Below are 21,024 nucleotides of genomic sequence, written 5' to 3'. Positions count from 1 at the left end.
AATACCTTAACAAACCCACTAGGAACTCGATGAAGAAAACTTTTTCAAATTGCAGACTTGACAAACTGAAATCTTTCTTACTAGAAATCTTTCCAAACCGAATACTTGACGAACAAAAAACTTGACTAATTAATTGACCGAGCGAAGTGAGGTCTAAGATTCAAGTAGACGGTTTGGCATTAGGCCTACTCTTAATGTTTGAATGTTTATATGTTGCGCATTCACGGCGAAACGCGGTAATAGATTCTCATGAAATTTGACAGGTATGTTCCTTTTTAAATTGCGCGTCGACGAATATGAAAGGTTTTTGGAAATTTTGCTTTTCAAGGTATATTATCCTTGAGGAAAAAGGAGCCTCCTTCATACGCCAATATTGGAGTGGAAATCAGACTATAGAATTATTCATCATAAATCAGTTCTCTAGTGGACTATAATACTAGCCGTTCAAAAACATCGAACATCTTGAAAATGTATTTTCCCATCAACGTTGTAGACAGTTGCAGCCAGACCTGATAACAGCGCTTACACTCACATTCCGGGACGACACGTTACGGTACGATAGGACAGAAAGCTCTATGTTTATTTGGGATTTTTCCTAGACATTTTAAATTGATAAATTATTTATTTATTTTTGAGAAAACATAACAGGTCAATGTAACCATAGAGAAACAATACCGTAGCGTAAGTAGATATCCCATGGTATAGGGCGTTTATGTCGCAACTTTTACTGTTATCCCAAGCCGATTACTGTCGTTTATTGTTGATTTTTACTGTTTTGACCGGTTAAGAGTGTATGAACGGCACAATATGAGAGACTACCAGCGTCATAAAGCTTCACGGGAAAGAACTACGTGGGCTATCGGCTTGAGATAACAGTAAAAGTTGCGACATAAACGCCCTATGCCATGGGATATCTACTTATGCTATTGTTTCTCTATGATGTAACTTACTGAGCGCGAGGTCTAATGTACACAGAGCTACTAGTAACTAGATGAACTGAAAACTCGACGCAATGAATCTCTGTTTCAGCTGCCACCCTGCTATCAGCCATGGATCGTACAGTCTCGCCGTGTGATGACTTCTTTCAATACGCCTGCGGGTCTTGGAATAAAAAGCATGTCATCCCGGAAGACAAGAGCTCTATCAATGTATTCGACGTCCTATCAGACCAACTGCATATCATACTCAAAGGTATGTGTACTAACATCTTACAGAACATTTAGGGCCGGATGAATTCTACAAACCATCAGTTTTAATACAATATGATACAGTATCACCACACATGATACAGTATCATCACAACTTGATACACAACACCATCATTTGATACAAAACTTTCAAACTTTGAATGAATTCTACAAACCATGACTTATCTTCTTCCTATCTCGGACTATGTGTAACCTATCTAAATTTGAGGGAGGAATGGCACAAGGTTACTTATTTTTCCTCTCCCTATCATTTCGATGATGTACTTATTGTATAAATTAAGAAAGATTGATTTTTGCTGAGGGTCGGTTTCCGAGCTCGGGACTTAGCCAAGTCCTAGACTTTAAACAGCTGGAGTCAGAAAATTAGCTTTCCAAAACGGGCCGTAGTCGCAGCTTCTATAACAGTAGTTGCAGTTTTTATGTTCTCATTTCTATAATATTGGAAACGTTTTTCCTTGACGAAATTAAACATTTCTAAAGAATTCAAAATAGCTGAAACTTTACACTATTTTCTATTTATTTTATTTTGTGCTCAATTTTCTAGTTATTCGAAATTTAATTCAAACGTGACTTTGACAATGACTGCGACTACGCCCCGTTTCGGAAAGCCAATTTTCTGACTCCAGCTGTTTAAAGTCTAGGACTTAGCTGAATCCCGAGCTCGGAAACCGACCTTAGCAAAAATCATTCTTTCTTAATATTCATACAATAAGTACATCATCGAAATGATAGGGAGAGGAAAAATAAGGTAACCTAGTGCTATTCCTCTCCCAAATTTAGATAGGTTACACTTAGTCCGAGATAAGAAGAAGATAAGTCATGGTTTGTAGAATTCATTCAAAGTTTCAAAGTTTTGTATCAAATTATGGTGTTGTGTATCAAGTTGTGATGATACTGTATCTTGTGTGGTGATACTGTATCATATTGTATTGAAACTGATGGTTTGTAGAATTCATTCAAAGTTTGAAAGTTTTGTATCAAATTATAGTGTTGTGATGATACTGTATCATGTGTGGTGATACTGTATCATATTGTATTGAAACTGATGTTTTGTAGAATTCATTCAAAGTTTGAAAGTTTTGTATCAAATTATGGTGTTGTGTATCAAGTTGTGATGATACTGTATCATGTGTGGTGATACTGTATCATATTGTATTGAAAATGATGGTTTGTAGAATTCATTCAAAGTTTGAAAGTTTTGTATCAAATGATGGTGTTGTGTATCAAGTTGTGATGATACTGTATCATGTGTGGTGATACTGTATCATATTGTATTGAAACTGATGGTTTGTAGAATTCATTCAAAGTTTGAAAGTTTTGTATCAAATTATGGTGTTGTGTATCAAGTTGTGATGATACTGTATCATGTGTGGTGATACTGTATCATATTGTATTGAAACTGATGGTTTGTAGAATTCATTCAAAGTTTGAAAGTTTTGTATCAAATTATGGTGTTGTGTATCAAGTTGTGATGATACTGTATCATGTGTGGTGATACTGTATCATATTGTATTGAAACTGATGGTTTGTAGAATTCATTCAAAGTTTGAAAGTTTTGTATCAAATGATGGTAATGGGTTGAAATGAATTTCTAAAAGTTATTTCATATCTTCTTGCGCTATCTTTCCTCTATGCTATTATTTAGAAACTCTGAAAAATGTTACTTTGTACCGGTTGCACAAAAGTCGGTTAAATTCCGATCATGATACAGTAGAAACATAACCTATTTTTTGGACATGTAATCAAAATTTGGGAATGGAATAGTTTTGGGCCAAGCCTGTTGTTCCTTCCTTATCATATTTATATGATTTGTAATTGTATCCACGAATAAACCAATCAGGGAAGGCTTTTTCGAAAGAAACCAACAAGAGAAGGCTTTCTCGGAAATAATCAATCAGTTGAGGTTTTTCCCGGAAAGAAGGCTTCTCTGATTGATTCTCGTAGAATCAATCACGATCAAAATTTAACAGACTTTTGTGCAACCTGCACTCAGTCTTTAAAAGGTGAGTGAAACGAAAAAGTGCTTGTAAACACTGGCCGAGAGATAAAGTGACCTAAAGAGAGTGTGTGTGTGTGTGTAAGAGAGAAAGGGGAAGAGAGAGAGAAAGAGGGAGATTGATTGATTGATTGAGTACTTTATTTATGTAGATTACAATATATACTGGCTTATACACTTATATACAATAGCTTACAATACAGCAAAATTATAGATGAATTTACATAATATAGACTAAGAAAATAATTATTGAACTGTAAATTATATGAAGAAGCAATTTGTAATATAATAACTATAGATAATAGTTATATTGTTATATATAGTTATATTGTTATGCATCTACATAAATTGGCGGAGCTTTGGACATATCAATGTCCATTCTTCGGAAAGAATATTAAAAATATCCTCCCCACTAACTCTCTACCAAAGGAGAGGGAGAGGGAGAGAGAGTGAGAGAGAATAAGAGTGAGTGATTGTGAAAAACAAGAGTTATGATGAGAAAAGCTCTCATTAATATTGATAAGCTCTTGAAGAAGAAAAAGAAGTGGCATCTCACTGTTTTCATATAAAAGCGTCTCCTTCTTTCTTTTCGTATCCTCCTCCTCCTTCTCCTCCTCATCATCATCATACTCAACCCCTCAATCACCTCGTCCTCCTCCCTCTTTCTTACTTTCTTATTACTACACGTCCTTCTTTTTTTCGCAAACAAAAAAACTGTTGAATATTTGAGGCGTCGAGATGGGTACTTACTTCAATAGCCACTCACGCTCCACTCCTTTTACTCCTTCTCCATCTCCTCCTCCTTCTCCGTCTTCTTCTTTCTCCTCCTTTCCCGCCTCTCCTCCTTCTCCCTCTTCTGCTTCTTCATATACATCATCTTCTCCTTCGTCTTCTTCTTCTTCTTCTACTCATTTTTCTTACTCATCCAAAATGTGTTTCAACGTTTTCAAATGTTTATCAAATGCTGACATTATAACGTGGACCTCAATATACTCTGTGACTATGAATAAACAAATAAATAATTGACCGAAGCGAAGCTGAGGTCTTAGTTTCGACTCGATCAGCTTTTGTCTGTTTGTTTGTTTGTACCGCAGTTACAGTCGCAGTTATTGTCCGATTTGGATGAAATTTGGTATACAAGTTCTTTGAAACAAGGTGCAGAAACGTATGTGTAACGACTCTTGATAAGACCTCTGGTTTTGATATAAATTTAATATAATTTGTGCCGCTCTAAAATGTGCTGTATTGAATGAATGGTATCGTTGGAATGCTATCGATATTCGATAGAGGACAAGATTTGTCAGCGGTGAACCTTGAAACGTCTGAGCCGCTCCAAATCATACTGCATTTATTAATATTGAAGAAAACTTCTCACTTGATTGCACCCATTTCTTCTTCCCTTTTCAACACGATATTTCCCTGTTTCATAGATGAATAGTTTCTAGACCTACCGAACCGGCCGGAGACATCACAGCTTAGTTAGCTCTTGTTTTCGTTTTAGTATGAGATCGGAAACCGACTTGTGAGCATAAACATTCTGCATAGGCATAACAAGTCGCCTTAACATTGAATCCACTTTTCATGAAAAATATTATTAGCAACCTTCTGTCATTGTCACCAACAAACCCTTGTTATTTAGAATAATTTCCGTCTCACTATCGTCTGTGAGACGATTCATAGTCTAAATTGCCTAATGCATATTCCATTTTTCTGTCAGTTGACCGATTTCTTATAATTAATTGTTAGAAAATTTGTAATATTGTAAATATGCGGACGATATGAATGTACCTCCTTGAGAGACCGGTGTCCCTGGAAACAATGTCTTTAGCACTTTCAATGGAGAAAATAATAGATGACATGGATAAATCTTCACAATATAATGTACTTTCCTAATGGCCCTTCTCATTAGTTTGAAAGTTGTAGGCTATTCATGAGCGAGGTCTACTGTTCGCAGAACTACTAGTTAATTGATAAAGTGTTTTCTTGTGACAGGTGTGCTGGAAGAGCCAAGCAATGATGAAGACAGCTCTGCTACAAGAAAGGCCAAACTGTTCTACAAGTCCTGTATGGATATCAGTGAGTATTCGTCAACTAAAGCAAAGCCTTTCTGCAAGAGTATTGATATCAGATGTTATAAAGATATAATTTTTATAAAGATGAGCCAATCTGTTCCACGAGTCTTGACGGATATCAAGTAGTAGCCTTTGGTCTAGTTTAGTTTTATCTTGTCAAAAAGCACTACTATACATACCGGTAATAAATCAGTGCTTGTTAGGGCCGTTTGCACAGTCGAAGCTTAAACTGAATTCAATCAGCTGGTCACTTAAACTCAAAATGAAACACATTATAACAAACGAGACTTGATACGGATTTAATCCAGTTTGAAATGAATTTGATACTAAACTGTGGCTGTGCAAACGGCACTAAGTGTCAGTAACTCTAGAGTAGTGCAGCCCAACGAGAATCAAGATTTGAGACTCCATTATCAGTGCAATTTGAACTTGGGTAATTGTGATTGTCCCACCATTAAAAAAGTCAATAATACTAAGTACTTGGGAATCATAATTGATGAAAACCTAAAATGGGATGTTCATATTAAATACATATGTAGAAAAATTAGATATTTATCTTTGAAATTTTACCAAGTTAACAGAATTCTTAATAAGAACCACCTGAAAATGATGTATCATGCTCTAGTCAAGTCAATTCTGCAGTATGGCATAGTTGTTTGGGGAGGCTGTTTCAACTGTCATATTGCTGAATTATTTGTAGCACAAAAACTGATAATTAAAACTATATTAAGCAAACCCAGGCTCTATCCAACGGGTATGGTTTTTAGTGATTTTAAGGTCATGACTAATACGTCAATTATACATAGAAACCGTAATTGTATACTTAATAAAATATAGATCCGATTTTCCTCTCACAATAAACTCTACACTTAATTATTATAATCTAAGGGCCACTGCTAACAAATATGTAACCTATAAAACTAATATTGAATGTATAAGGAGGCAGTTAATTTACATAGGTACTAAAATAATAATCCTCATTCCAAATCACTTTCTCATAGACAATAAGACCAGCGGAAAAATTAAACTGGATATAAAAAACTGGACATACAGTAATTTCTTCTTCCATTTAGATATATGACTCGAGATTTCTGCTCCAGCATTGTTCTTTCTTTTTTCAGTGGACTCGCTTACCTTTATTTTGAGTACCTATTCCTCTGTTTTCTTCCTTCCCCCCACTTCTCCCTTACCTTTTTCCCTCATTACTTCTCTTCTCTTCTTTGCCTGCCTATTACATGGGAAACCATAGTTGGCTAGGTATCTTCCTCTCTTTTTTTCTCTTCTCCAACACACCCAACCACAAAGCCCAAGGTTTTTTATATTTGTAACATTTTATTGTGTTTTATTTGTTTCATAATTCTTTGTAATTTTGTTTTGTCTTGTTTTGTGTGTTTTTAATAAATTGAATTGAATTGAAAAAAAACTTGTATCCAAGTAACACTCATATCAGGAGATATAGGCCTACTCAAGTCTTCCTTGTCACGTCTCAACTCAAGTCCCCTTAGACTCCAGTCTCACTTGACCCAAGTTTTCCTTGACTCAAATCACCCTTGACTCAAGCCCATCTTGACTGAAATCACCCCTGACACAAGTTCACCTTGACTCAAGTCTCCCTTTACTCGACTCAGCACCTTGATTCGACTTAGCCCAAGTACCCTTTAACCACAGTCCACCTTGACTCGGATCTCCCCTTTGACTTGAGTCTCCCTTGACACAAGTCTACCTAAGATCTTGTCTCCCTTGACTCGACTCGACCCGACCCAAGTGGGCTAACCCTTGACTCAAGTCTCTCTAGACCTAGACTCTAGTTCACCTTGACTCAAATCTTCCTAAATTCAAGTCCCTCTGGACTCAAGTATCTCTAGACGCAAGTCCACCATGACTCAAGCCTCCCTTGACTCAAGTCTCACTTGACTCAAGTCTCACTTGACTCAAGTCTCCCTCAACACAAGTCTACCTTGCTACCTTGACTCAAGTCTCCCTTACCTTGTGTTTGCAGAGCAAATCCGGCTGGTAGGCGACGCCCCGGTGAGGGCAGTGCTTCGCTCGCTAGGGGGCTGGCCTGTCACCGAAGGCCATGCCTGGACTCCGCCCCCAGGCCGCCTCGAAGTGCTATTGGGCCGGCTGCGCGGCGAGTTCAACATGGGCTGGCTCATCGAGCAGTGGGTGGGGCCTGACGACAAAAACTCTTCTGTGAACATTCTTCAGGTGCGAACAAAGTAAGAGACACCAACACACAAACATGTAGAAAACACACACCTACACACACAGTCATACAAATTCACACACACACACACACACAACTGAACAAATAACTACAAAGTCAAACATAAAAACACTCATCTCACATGGGCTACTTTTAACAAATCAATAAAAACAATACAAAAATCTTGAAGTACCCTTTATTTCCAGAAACTTTAAAATAGTTCACCAACTATTTTGAAGTTTTAAAAAAATAAAGGGTACTACAAGAGTTTTATCTTGTTTTTAATAGAAGTCAAACATCTAAAAAAACTTCAAGAAGTGTCTACATTTGTATAGTGGATTCAGGTTTTTGTTCTTTCAAACTTGGATTCCAAGTTTTCGAAATAGAATCATTTCATACAAGTAAACTTGTCTAATGTAAACTCCCATCAAGGGAGATAAACAACACAGACAAAACAAACACAAACTAGTATTTACCAAACATCAATAACTTAGGAAAAACACACAAAAATACATGATAAACAGTTGAAATTTATGTAAAAAATCATCATGGAAGCGTTGTAAAACAAGGATGATGAAACTGTGATGATGAAGATGTGTTGTACTTTTGATGTGAATGAAGTGACAGACTTCAACAACACGGATAAAACACAAGAACACTAACACCTGGTTTCAAAAATTCAGTTCATTTTCAATGGTGAACGAATGTCATAATTGGAGAAGGCTTCTTCAAAAATAAAACTTCTTCAATTGGTTCACTTGACATTTATTCATCATCAGAGACTTCTATGAGAAAATGAGTGGAGTATTCAAATATTCCACACATAGAGATTATTATTATTTATTTATTTACAATGCAAATGACACTGATGTAATAACATTGAAAGATGAAATAATAAGGTAGTCCTTGTGCTATTTTTCTTCCAAATTTATAAGTGACAAAGTCCAAGATAAGGTTAGAATTTCACGTGTACAATTTTTATAAAATTTTACTCTAAAATAAACATTGGAACTATAAATTTTGAATTTAGATGGCTTGAATTAATAAATTAATTAGAAATATTCCACTATAGCTGCCTACCAAACGCAAAGGGTTGAAAGATTCTATTATGAGGGTGATTGTATTTCAAATCATCGTTTACTGTCATAAAACATACAATAAGTTGAGACAATCGTCATCATTTATTGAAAATAGTATATTCCGCACCTAGAGCAGAAAATGAGATTTTTCCGGATCGAAATCAGTTTTCAAGTCCGAGGCCGTAGGCCAAGGACTAGAAAAGATTGATAGCCGGAAAAACATTTTTGCCCGTGGTGCAAACAATATTTTTTGCCACACTACAGGTATTGCTGACAAAATAAATGAAGAATACTTGTTATCATACCTATCTCTTGATTTTAGTTGTAGAAGATTTGTAGTCAGGATTTCAGATTCTTTTAAAATTTCACTTGGAATATCATGGGCGTCATCATCTTCAAGCATTTTTGAAAATTCGGAATGCACTAATCAACAATGAATAATTGAATAAAAATGGTTGCATAGCGAATGCTGAATTAGTTTGATTCGAAATTCGAACTGAAATGATGGCGACTTGCTACCTTGACTCAAGTCTCCCTTACCTTGTGTTTGCAGAGCAAATCCGGCTGGTAGGCGACGCCCCGGTGAGGGCAGTGCTTCGCTCGCTAGGGGGCTGGCCTGTCACCGAAGGCCATGCCTGGACTCCGCCCCAGGCCGCCTCGAAGTGCTATTGGGCCGGCTGCGCGGCGAGTTCAACATGGGCTGGCTCATCGAGCAGTGGGTGGGGCCTGACGACAAAAACTCTTCTGTGAACATTCTTCAGGTGCGAACAAAGTAAGAGACACCAACACACAAACATGTAGAAAACACACACCTACACACACAATCATACAAATTCACACACACACACACACACACAACTGAACAAATAACTACAAAGTCAAACTTAAAAACACTTCCCTCACATGGGCTACTTTTAACAAATCAATAAAAACAATACAAAAATCTTGAAGTACTCTTTATTTTTAGAAACTTTAAAATAGTTCACCAACTATTTCGAAGTTTTAAAAAAATAAAGGGTACTACAAGAGTTCTATCTTGTTTTTAATAAAAGTCAAACATCTAAAGAAACTTCAAGAAGGGTCTACATTTGTTTCAGGTGGATTCAGGTTTTTGTTCTTTCAAACTTGAATTCATAGTTTTCAAAATAGATTCATTTCATACAAGTAAACTTGTCTAATGTAAACTCCCATCAAGGGAGACAAACAACACAGACAAAACAAACACAAACTAGTACTCAACAAACATCAATAACTTAGGAAAAACACACAAAAATACATGATAAACAGTTGAAATTTATGTGAAAAATCATTATGGAAGCGTTGTAAAACAAGGATGATGAAACTGTGATGATGAAGATGTGTTGTACTTTCGATGTGAATGGAGTGACAGACTTCAACAACACGGATAAAACACAAAAACACTAACACCTGGTGGCAAAAATTCAGTTCATTTTCAATGGTGAACAAATGTCAAAATTAGAGAAGGCTTCTTCAAAAATAAAACTTCTTCAATTGGTTCTCTTGACATTTATTCATCATCAGAGACTTCTATGAGAAAATGAGTGGAGTATTCAAATATTCCACACATAGAGACATGGAAAGATTCTATTATGAGAGTGATTGTATTTCGAATCATCGTTTACTGTCATAAAACATACAATAAGTTGAGACAATCGTCATTATTATTTATTGAATAGTATATTTTGCACCTAGAGCAAAAAATGAGATTTTTCCGGATCGAAATCAGTTTTCAAGTCCAAGGCCGTAGGCCAAGGACTAGAAAAGATTGAGAGCCGGAAAAACATTTTTGCCTGTGGTGCGAACAATATTTTTTGCCACACTACAGGTATTGCTGACAAAATAAATAAAGAATACAAAATAGAGAATACTTGTTATCGTACCTATCTCTTGATTTTAGTGGTAGAAGATTTGCAGTCAGGATTTCAGATTCTTTTAAAATTTCACTTGGAATATCACGGGCGTCGTCATCTTCAAGCATTTTAAAAATTCGGAATGCACTAATCAACAATAAATAATTGAATAAAAATGGTTGCGAAGCGAATGCTGAATTAGTTTGATTCGAAATTCGAACTGAAATGATGGCGACTTCAGATGAAGAAAGTTGACACTCGCCCAATCTAGCAGATGACTTATTAACTATGGACTTCCATGTTAGCGGCTGGAAAGAGTACTCTTTCCGGCCTAGGCCGGAAAGAAACCTGTTTCTTACGTCAGACGAGAGTCGTCTGCAAACAAGGTCTTTCATATCTACGTAGGGACTGGAAAACAGCTGCTTTCTGTGCAGTGTGGCGAAAACATAATTGAACATGATCTTTTAGGTTATTTAGACAAATTGAAATTCACTCACTCTGAGATCCTCACCCTGTCTTGGTCGACGACAGCATTTACGCACAAACGAAAACCCAGCTTTAGCTGAACTTTTCTATCAAATTTGAACATTCTCTATCAATCAGATACTGCAATATTATAACGTGGACTTCACTATAGATAGCTTCCATTTTGAAGGTTATTGCATGATGGCAATTTCAATAATATTGTACATGTTTTGTGTGTCAGTTGGACCAGATTCCACTGGCTCTACCCAGCCGTGACTACTACCTGAAGCCGAGCAGTGAACGGGACTACCTGGCCGCCTATCACAAGTACATGGTCGAGATGGCAGTGCTGCTGGGTGCCACCAACCGCACACAGGCCGAGGCCGAGATGAGTGACGTCATACAGTTCGAGAAACGGCTGGCCGAGGTAGGGATTGCCTTACTGTGACGTCACTGAAGCCAGTGGTGATTTGCTTCACTGTGACGTCACAATGGGTATTTCAATACTGAATATTATGTGGGTGAAGCAAAAATTAGAGTTGAGTGATGAAATACAGTTCTAGAACGGCTGGCCTAGGGAACTATAAATAGTCTTTATAGTTCCTTAGGCTGGCCGAGGTAGGAATGTGACGTCACTGAAGGTATTGGTGATTTGCTTCACTGTGATGTCACAATGGGTATTTCAATACTGAATATTATGTGGATGAAGCAAAAACTAGAGTTGAGTGATGAAATACAGTTCGAGAACGGCTGGCCTAGGGAACTATAATAGTCTTTATAGTTCCTTAGGCTGGCCGAGGTAGAAATGTGACGTCACTGAAGGTATTGGTGATTTGCTTCACTGTGACAAGACAATGGGTAGTTCAATACTAATTAGTATCATGGAAGTAGTACCATCTTGAGTCTGGCCGCGGCTGAAGTGAGGACGTCATACAGTTCGAGAAACGGCTGGCCAAGGTAGGGATCGCCTCACTGTGACGTCACTGAAGCGAATGTCATTTGTCACAATTGTCACAATGTCACAATGGGTATTGTGCATTCATTAACTACTCAACCAACTACTGAGATAACCAACCACTGAAGCCAGGAAAAAGTGGAGATCAGTGACGTCATACAGTTCGAGAAACAGGAAATCATTGTCTAATTTTGAAAAAACTCTTCCCAACTTTTTCAAAATTCTAGGCCATTATTCGGCAATTTCTTGAGCAATTTTTCGTGGCTCACAAGCGGTAATACTAGAGGTAAAAATACTTTAGATCTTTGTGAAATTTGAAGCAACTTTTCTCAATGCTGGGCCATTATTCGGGAACTTTCCTGTGACCTATAGCCTTGATCCCTGAGGTGGAGATACTCTAGATCATTGTGTGATTTCAAAAAATCTTCTCCATCAATTCTAGACCATTACACAAAGTAGAAGGAATTCATCTCTGTGACCATTATGAGGCAACCTATCTGTGATTCTCAGGCCATTATCCCAGAGGCGGAAATATTTTGAAGAAACTTCCCAACTTTTCTAATTTTGAAGAAACTCTTCTCAACTTTTCATCAATTCCAGACCATTATTTGGTAATTTTGAAGCTCATTTTTTTTTACAATTCTCGACCATTATTTGACAAATAATGTCCATAAACATATCTGAATAATTGAATGAAAAAGACCAAGAAATTGTCAAAAACCACAGATTTATTCATACTTAGAAAGACTGGTTTCGGTTATTACACCATTGTCAATCTCTGATGAAGTTTATCATCTATTGTCAATCCAGTTTTTCAGAGATTGACAATGGTGTAATAACCGAAACCAGTCTTTCTAAGTATGAATAAATCTGTGGTTTTTGACAATTTCTTAGTATTTTTTATTCAATATGAATAATTACCACAATATCAACTTCTCAACTACACAAAAAGAAAAAAATATCTGAATAACAAACACATCTGACTGCTAGTCGTTTTTTCCAATAGCAGAAAGTGATTAAATGATAAGCAGTTCGTGATGGAAAACAACATTGAAGAACATTATTTGACAAGTTTAAAGTAATCTTCTTTCAATACTAGGCAATTTTGAAGCAAATTTTCTGTGATCCACAGGCCTTGATCCCAGAGGTAGAAATATTCCACATTACTGTGTGATTTTAAAGCCACGTTTTCTTAATTCTAGACCTACATTTGGCAATTTTCAAGCAACTTTCTTGTGACCCTCAGGCCGTGATCCCGGAGGCAGATCGTCATGACCACAGCCTTATCTACCAGAAGCTGACGTTGGCAGAACTTCAGGCCGAAGTGCCCCAGATAGACTGGCTGACCCTCATCACACAATTCCTCGAACTGCGTCTGGACCTACAGGAGCCAGTCGTCGCCTACTGCATGTCCTATTTCAAGCAGATGGGAGTTATACTACAGCAGACTGATCGAAGGTTGGTAGAATCATGAAGAAAAGATAGCATAAGAAGATATGTCATGGTTTGTAGAATTCATTCAAAGTTTTGTATCAAACTTTGTGTATCATGTTGAGATGACACTGTATCATGTTGTGTTCATACTGTATCATGTTGTGGTTTTTCTTGTTCTATAGTGAGGTCCACGTTATAATGGCAGTATTCGATTAACATTGGTGTTGCTATCCTTGTCTATCATTCCACAAAGCAGATAAGGAATGTATGAAATCATAGTGTTGTGTGTCAAGTTGACATGATACTTTATCACATTGTGGTGATACTGTATCATTTGTGGTGATACCATAATGGAAATGAGAAGATATGCCATGGTTTGTGGAATTCATTCAGTTTCGAAGTTTTGTATCAAATAAATTATAGTGTTGTGTATCAAGTTGAGATGATACTGTATCATATTGTGGCAGGACTGCATGTCCTACTTCAAGCAGATGGGAGTTGTACTGCAGCAGACTGATTGAAGGTTGGTAGTAGAATCATGGGGAAAAGATAGCATTAGATGATATACACGATGATTAGATGATGACATGGTTTGTAGAATTCATTCAAAGTTCCAAAGTTTTGTATCAAATTTTGGTGTTGTGTATCAAGTTGAGATTATACTGTATCATATTGTGGTGATACCATGATGAAAACATCATGAGAAGATATGCCATGGTTTGTAGAATTCCTTCATAGTTTCGAATTTTTGTATCAAATTATGGTGTTGTGTATCAAGTTGAGATGATACTGTATATCATATTGTGCTGATACTGAATAATTTTTTGGGATATGCCATGATAAAGGACCGATATGTTGCAAATGCCACTGTTAACTGAAGCCGATAGTCCTAGTAGTTGTTTTTGGTGAAGCTATGTGACGCTGGTAGTCTCTCATACTGTGCCCTTCTTACACTCTTACACTCCCAACAACACACTAATAATAGACAGTGTATAGGGTGTCTATGTTGCAAATGTGAGTGTTAACTGAAGCCGATAGTCCTAGTAGTTGTTTTTGGTGAAGCTATGTGACGCTGGTAGTCTCTCATACTGTGCCCTTCTTACACTCTTACACTCCCAACAACACACTAATAATAGACAGTGTATAGGGTGTCTATGTTGCAAATGTGAGTGTTAACTGAAGCCGATAGTCCTAGTAGTTGTTTTTGGTGAAGCTATGTGACGCTGGTAGTCTCTCATACTGTGCCCTTCTTACACTCTATGGCTCAACTGACACTTAGGCGACTCAGGTGCAGAAGAGACTGGACTCTAGTGGAGAGCATGTGTTTCCAAATGGTGACGTCGCGGAGACTAGAATCGACTGGTCTGAGTGTCACCATTTGGCAACACATGCTCTCCACTAGAGTCCAGTCTCTTCTCCACCTGAGTCGCCTAAGTGTCAGTTGAGCCTTACACTCCCAACAACACACTAATAATAGACAGCAGTTAACAGTAGTTGGAGAAGAAATTTGCAACATGACGTTCCTTTACCATGGAATATCTTCTCCATGCTGAGACCCTCAAGTGAATTTTGTTCAATGTTGTGTGTACAGGGTGATCCACAACTACCTGCTATGGCGATTCGTGATGGAGGTGGTGCCACACATGGTCGATGACTACCAGGCGAAGGAGTACGAGTTCCGACGCACCATGTCCGGTGTGGAGCGGGACTTGAGCAGGTGGACGCAGTGCGTCGAGTGGACCAACAAGAAGATGGGCATGGCTGTAGGGGCGCTCTACATCAGACAGAACTTCGACCAGCACAGCAAGGTTACTCATCAACATTATTTTAATCTAATCTATCTGTAATATGATGAAGGGAAGAAACAGCTTATACATGAATGGGATAGGACATTCATGATTTTAATTTAATCTATCTATTATGATAAAGGGAAGAATCGGTTCAAACAGGTACGGAATTGATTGATTGATTGATTGAGTACTTTATTTATGTAGATTACAATATACACTGGCTTATACACTTATATACAATAGCTTACAATACAGCAAAATTATAGATGAATTTACATAATATCTTCTTCTTCTTCTTCACATGCCTGCTCCGTTTCGGATGTTGGCGATCATAATGGCTATCCTGATCTTGTCGACGGCACTACGGAACAGCTCTGCAGATGACTGGTGAAACCATAGCCTCAGATTTTCCAGCCATGAAATTCTCCTTCTGCCAGGTCCCCTTTTTCCGTTGATTTTTCCTTGAAGGATCTCTTGCAGAAGTCTGTATCTTGAGCTATTCCTCATAATGTGGCCGACGTATTGGAGTTTTCTACTTTTAATGGTATTCAGGAGCTCCGGTTCTTTATTCATTCTCCTGAGAACCTCTTGATTAGTAACTTTTTGCGTCCAGGATATTTTCAGCATTCTTCTGTACAGCCAGAGTTCAAAAGCTTCAATCTTTACCATTGTTTCTTTTGTGAGGGTCCATGCTACATAATATGACATACATGCTTACATAATATAGACTAAGAAAATAATTATTGAACTGTATATGATATGAAAAAGCAATTTGTAATATAATAACTATAGATAATAATCATATTGTTATGCATCTACATAAATTGGCGGAGCTTTGGACATATCAATGTCCATTCTTCGGAAAGAATATTAAAAATATCCTCCCCACTAACTCTCTACCAAAAGATAGATTCGGAATAGGAAATTCACGAATGACGCATCATCACGTCTCAACAAGGTTCTCAACTAAAGAACTCATTCAATCAGATGAAGAATTTATAGTATGCAATTACTATAGTTTTTCAATTTATTCATTCATTGACCGAGCAAAGAGAGGTCTAAGATTCGAGTCGACGGCTTCGCATTTCTTATTATGTTTCGCATTTACGGCAATAGATTTCCATGAAACTCGACAGGTAGTTGTTTTTGGTGAAGCTATGTGACGCTGGTAGTCTCTCATACTGTGCCCTTCTTACACTCCTACACTCCCAACAACACACTAATAATAGACAGTGTATAGGGTGTCTATGTTGCAAATGTCACTGTTAACTGAAGCCGATAGTCCTAGTAGTTGTTTTTGGTGAAGCTATGTGACGCTGGTAGTCTCTCATACTGTGCCCTTCTTACACTCTTACACTCCCAACAACACACTAATAATAGACAGTGTATAGGGTGTCTATGTTGCAAATGTGAGTGTTAACTGGAGCCGATAGTCCTAGTAGTTGTTTTTGGTGAAGCTATGTGACGCTGGTAGTCTCTCATACTGTGCCCTTCTTACACTCTCACACTCCCAACAACACACTAATAATAGACAGCAGTCAACAGTAGTTGGAGAAGAAATTTGCAACACGACGTTCCTTTACCATGGAATATCTTCTCCATGCTGAGACCCTCAAGTGAATTTTGTTCAATGTTGTGTGTACAGGGTGATCCACAACTACCTGCTATGGCGATTCGTGATGGAGGTGGTGCCACACATGGTCGATGACTACCAGGCGAAGGAGTACGAGTTCCGACGCACCATGTCCGGTGTGGAGCGGGACTTAAGCAGGTGGACGCAGTGCGTCGAGTGGACCAACAAGAAGATGGGCATGGCTGTAGGGGCGCTCTACATCAGACAAAACTTCGACCAGCACAGCAAGGTTACTCATCAACATTATTTTAATCTAATCTATCTGTAATATGATGAAGGGAAGAATCAGCTTATACATGAATGGGATAGGACATTCATGATTTTAATCTAATCTACCTATTATGATAAAGGGAAGAATCGGTTCAAACAGGTACGGAATTGATTGATTGATTGATTGAGTACTTTATTTATGTAGATTACAATATATACTGGCTCATACACTTATATACAATAGCTTACAATACAGCAAAATTATAGATGAATTTACATAATATAGACTAAGAAAATAATTATTGAACTGTATATGATATGAAAAAGCAATTTGTAATATAATAACTATAGATAATAATCATATTGTTATGCATCTACATAAATTGGCGGAGCTTTGGACATATCAATGTCCATTCTTCGGAAAGAATATTAAAAATATCCTCCCCACTAACTCTCTACCAAAAGATAGATTCGGAATAGGAAATTCACGAATGACGCATCATCACGTCTCAACAAGGTTCTCAACTAAAGAACTCATTCAATCAGATGAAGAATTTATAGTATGCAATTACTATAGTTTTTCAATTTATTCATTCATTGACCGAGCAAAGAGAGGTCTAAGATTCGAGTCGACGGCTTCGCATTTCTTATTATGTTTCGCATTTACGGCAATAGATTTCCATGAAACTCGACAGGTATTTTTCCCTTTTTGTGTAGTTGAGAAGTTGATATTGTGGTAATTATTCATATTGAATGAAAAAGACCAAGAAATTGTCAAAAAACCACTGATTTATTGATAATTAGAAAGACCGGTTTCGGTTATTACACCATTGTCAATCTCTGATAAACTCTGATAAACTCGACAGGTATGTTTCTTTTTGAATTTTGCGTTGACGTATACACAAGGTTTATCGAAATTTTGCATTTCAAGGATAATACAAAAGGAATAGGAGCCTCCTTCGAACGCCAACATTAATCTGATCAGACCATAGAATTATTCATCATAAATCAGCTGTCGAGTGGATTATCAATTGCATGCAATTGCAATGACGAATGCAATAAATAACTGAAAGTAACATGGTATTTTCTCTCGACCTTTCTCTGCTTTCAACTCGGGCTGACCTGTTGCCAGTATGTCTTGAAGGAGATTAGCTTTTGATGTTAACATTTCTGATACACCAACCCCAACAGCCATCATAGCCGTTTTCACACAGATATCTCACTGACACGACATACAGACAGGATCATTATTATTTAACGTATGGCTGAGACCCTCAAGTGAATTTTGTTCAATGTTGTGTGTACAGGGTGATCCACAACTACCTGCTATGGCGATTCGTGATGGAGGTGGTGCCACACATGGTCGATGACTACCAGGCGAAGGAGTACGAGTTCCGACGCACCATGTCCGGTGTGGAGCGGGACTTAAGCAGGTGGACGCAGTGCGTCGAGTGGACCAACAAGAAGATGGGCATGGCTGTAGGGGCGCTCTACATCAGACAAACTTCGACCAGCACAGCAAGGTTACTCATCAACATTATTTTAATCTAATCTATCTGTAATATGATGAAGGGAAGAATCAGCTTATACATGAATGGGATAGGACATTCATGATTTTAATCTAATCTACCTATTATGATAAAGGGAAGAATCGGTTCAAACAGGTACGGAATTGATTGATTGATTGATTGAGTACTTTATTTATGTAGATTACAATATATACTGGCTCATACACTTATATACAATAGCTTACAATACAGCAAAATTATAGATGAATTTACATAATATAGACTAAGAAAATAATTATTGAACTGTATATGATATGAAAAAGCAATTTGTAATATAATAACTATAGATAATAATCATATTGTTATGCATCTACATAAATTGGCGGAGCTTTGGACATATCAATGTCCATTCTTCGGAAAGAATATTAAAAATATCCTCCCCACTAACTCTCTACCAAAAGATAGATTCGGAATAGGAAATTCACGAATGACGCATCATCACGTCTCAACAATGTTCTCAACTAAAGAACTCATTCAATCAGATGAAGAATTTATAGTATGCAATTACTATAGTTTTTCAATTTTATTCATTCATTGACCGAGCAAAGAGAGGTCTAAGATTCGAGTCGACGGCTTCGCATTTCTTATTATGTTTATATTTATGTTCCGCATTTACAGCAATAGATTTCCATGAAACAACAGCTATTATAGCCGTTTTCACACCGATATCTCACTGACACGACATACAGACAGGATCATTATTATTTTCCTACAGGTACCTTGGAAAGTGGCCATTGCTGCACTGATTACAGAACGCAAAGAATCACTTTTCCACTCTAGTGCGCACTCTTAATACTAAGGCCCGGTTGCACAGCAGCTGGTTAAATTTTTTGAAATTAAGATTTATTAAAATTTTCAAATTAATTGGATTAATTTAATTTTTAATTTGAATGAATTATCGATTATTAATTTTCAATTGGATTATCAAGTTTAAAATAAATTAAAGTTGTTATTAATTTATACAGACAAACAATTTGATGGATTTCAGCCATCATTTTACCCATCATCAACCACTTCTCATATTCAATGGTTACTGTAGGAAAAGTTTAATGTGAAATACGTGCGCAAAGTTCGTTTGCTGCACTCAAGAAACAATTCCCCCCTCGCCTACGGCTCGGGCGTAAACGTTTCTTTCAGTGCAGCAAACTGTCACTTTGCGCACTGGTTGCACAAATAACTATTAACGTATGACGGATACACAACAAATATATAATAGCTCATGAGTCTCAAATGCCTAGATTTATACACTGTACATTTCCAAATTCTTTGAGATGTGTTGTTTTCGGTCAGGAGAACATAAGTTTGTCTGGCCGCCATCATTTGCTAGATGCTAGTCCATTCAGCGTTACCCAATGTGCACCATGAAGGCGAACTAGCGTTACACATATTTAAGTTAAAAATCTGATTGCTGGAACAATTAGACAGGATCATGAGACAGTATAATGGGAGGCTGTGGTTTATAGAAGGTCTACTGTTCACAGAACTACTAGTATAATAAAGGGAAGAGTCGGCTTATACACATAGGCCTACAGGGTAAGAAATTCATGAATGATGCATTATTATGTCTCAACTAGGTACTCAACTAAATAACTTATTCAGTCAGATAAAGAATTAATTGCATGCAATTACTACAGTTTTTTCAATTTGTTCATTCATAACATCAGCTCAGGCTGATTTGGGAGCTATCACACAGACAGTCTTTAATGCTTAATGCACTGACACATGATTTCAGCTGGTTGAATAAGACTAGTCGGGAAGCTGTAGTGTGAGTAGTTTTTGAGAAAAAAGTTGAAATATGCAAAAAATCTAAGTAGAAAAACACAGACTTCTACGTTTGATGCCCAATAACTTTCTTTAATGACCAGTAAACATATAATTTTTCGCAATAAAAATTGTAGAGAATTTAATTCTGAAAAGGATTATGTAAGCTGTGTAAACTAAATTCAAATAAAAGTTGAATAAAATGTATTCTTATGTAGTACATTACACCACAAAAATTTGCTGTTTTATGAGGAGATAACTAATAACTCATAAGTTGTAGCTGATTGCAAATAAAATATTCGGTTTTTTAGGAGAAGTTTTTTTTATGAAAGTAGCATATCTAAATGACATTGAACTTATACCAAAAAACCAGTAGATTATGCCATTGAGCCTGGGAGGAAGCTCGAACAGAAGTAGATAATCTCCTATGATTCCTGCCCAAATGTTTACTGAAAACTGATGTTGTGGAAGATTAGGATTGATGGCATGAGGATTTTCAGCTGCCCAAATATGTTGGTTGTGGTCGTTAACGATAGCTGTTCTTGTAGAGTGTGCCTCGTCGATAAATAAAACGGTTGTTAAAAAGTTTGGGTAAACAAGTTTTACTAAAAACCATCGGCAAATACCAGCACGGAGAATACAGTCTCGTGGAAATAGAGTATGAACTTTCTGGAGGTGGTATGGATGTAATTGTTGCTATTTTAGTATCCTCCAAATAATGGATTGATTGACATTAAACTGCACTGACAATTCTCTTGTGCTCTTCTCTGGATGTT

At 37.1% G+C, this 21,024-nt stretch overlaps 1 protein-coding gene across 1 annotated transcript in view; it reads left to right on the top strand.

Moving 5' to 3' along the window:
• Positions 1 to 21,024, top strand: part of LOC111048902 (neprilysin-1) — a 49,243-nt gene that overhangs the window by 16,395 nt on the left and 11,824 nt on the right. The window contains exons 4-11 of the mRNA XM_039441207.1: positions 1,030 to 1,191; positions 5,197 to 5,280; positions 7,276 to 7,484; positions 11,139 to 11,324; positions 13,099 to 13,310; positions 14,878 to 15,129; positions 16,722 to 16,973; positions 18,227 to 18,437. Of these exons, the coding sequence (XP_039297141.1) occupies positions 1,030 to 1,191; positions 5,197 to 5,280; positions 7,276 to 7,484; positions 11,139 to 11,324; positions 13,099 to 13,310; positions 14,878 to 15,129; positions 16,722 to 16,973; positions 18,227 to 18,437 (1,568 nt within the window). The remainder of the gene's footprint in view (positions 1 to 1,029; positions 1,192 to 5,196; positions 5,281 to 7,275; positions 7,485 to 11,138; positions 11,325 to 13,098; positions 13,311 to 14,877; positions 15,130 to 16,721; positions 16,974 to 18,226; positions 18,438 to 21,024) is intronic.

Source organism: Nilaparvata lugens, chromosome 14 (genome assembly GCF_014356525.2).
Source record: "Nilaparvata lugens isolate BPH chromosome 14, ASM1435652v1, whole genome shotgun sequence".
Classification (NCBI taxonomy): domain Eukaryota; kingdom Metazoa; phylum Arthropoda; class Insecta; order Hemiptera; family Delphacidae; genus Nilaparvata; species Nilaparvata lugens.
The sequence above is the reverse complement of the archived record's forward strand: the minus strand, read 5'-3'. Positions and strand labels throughout refer to the sequence as shown.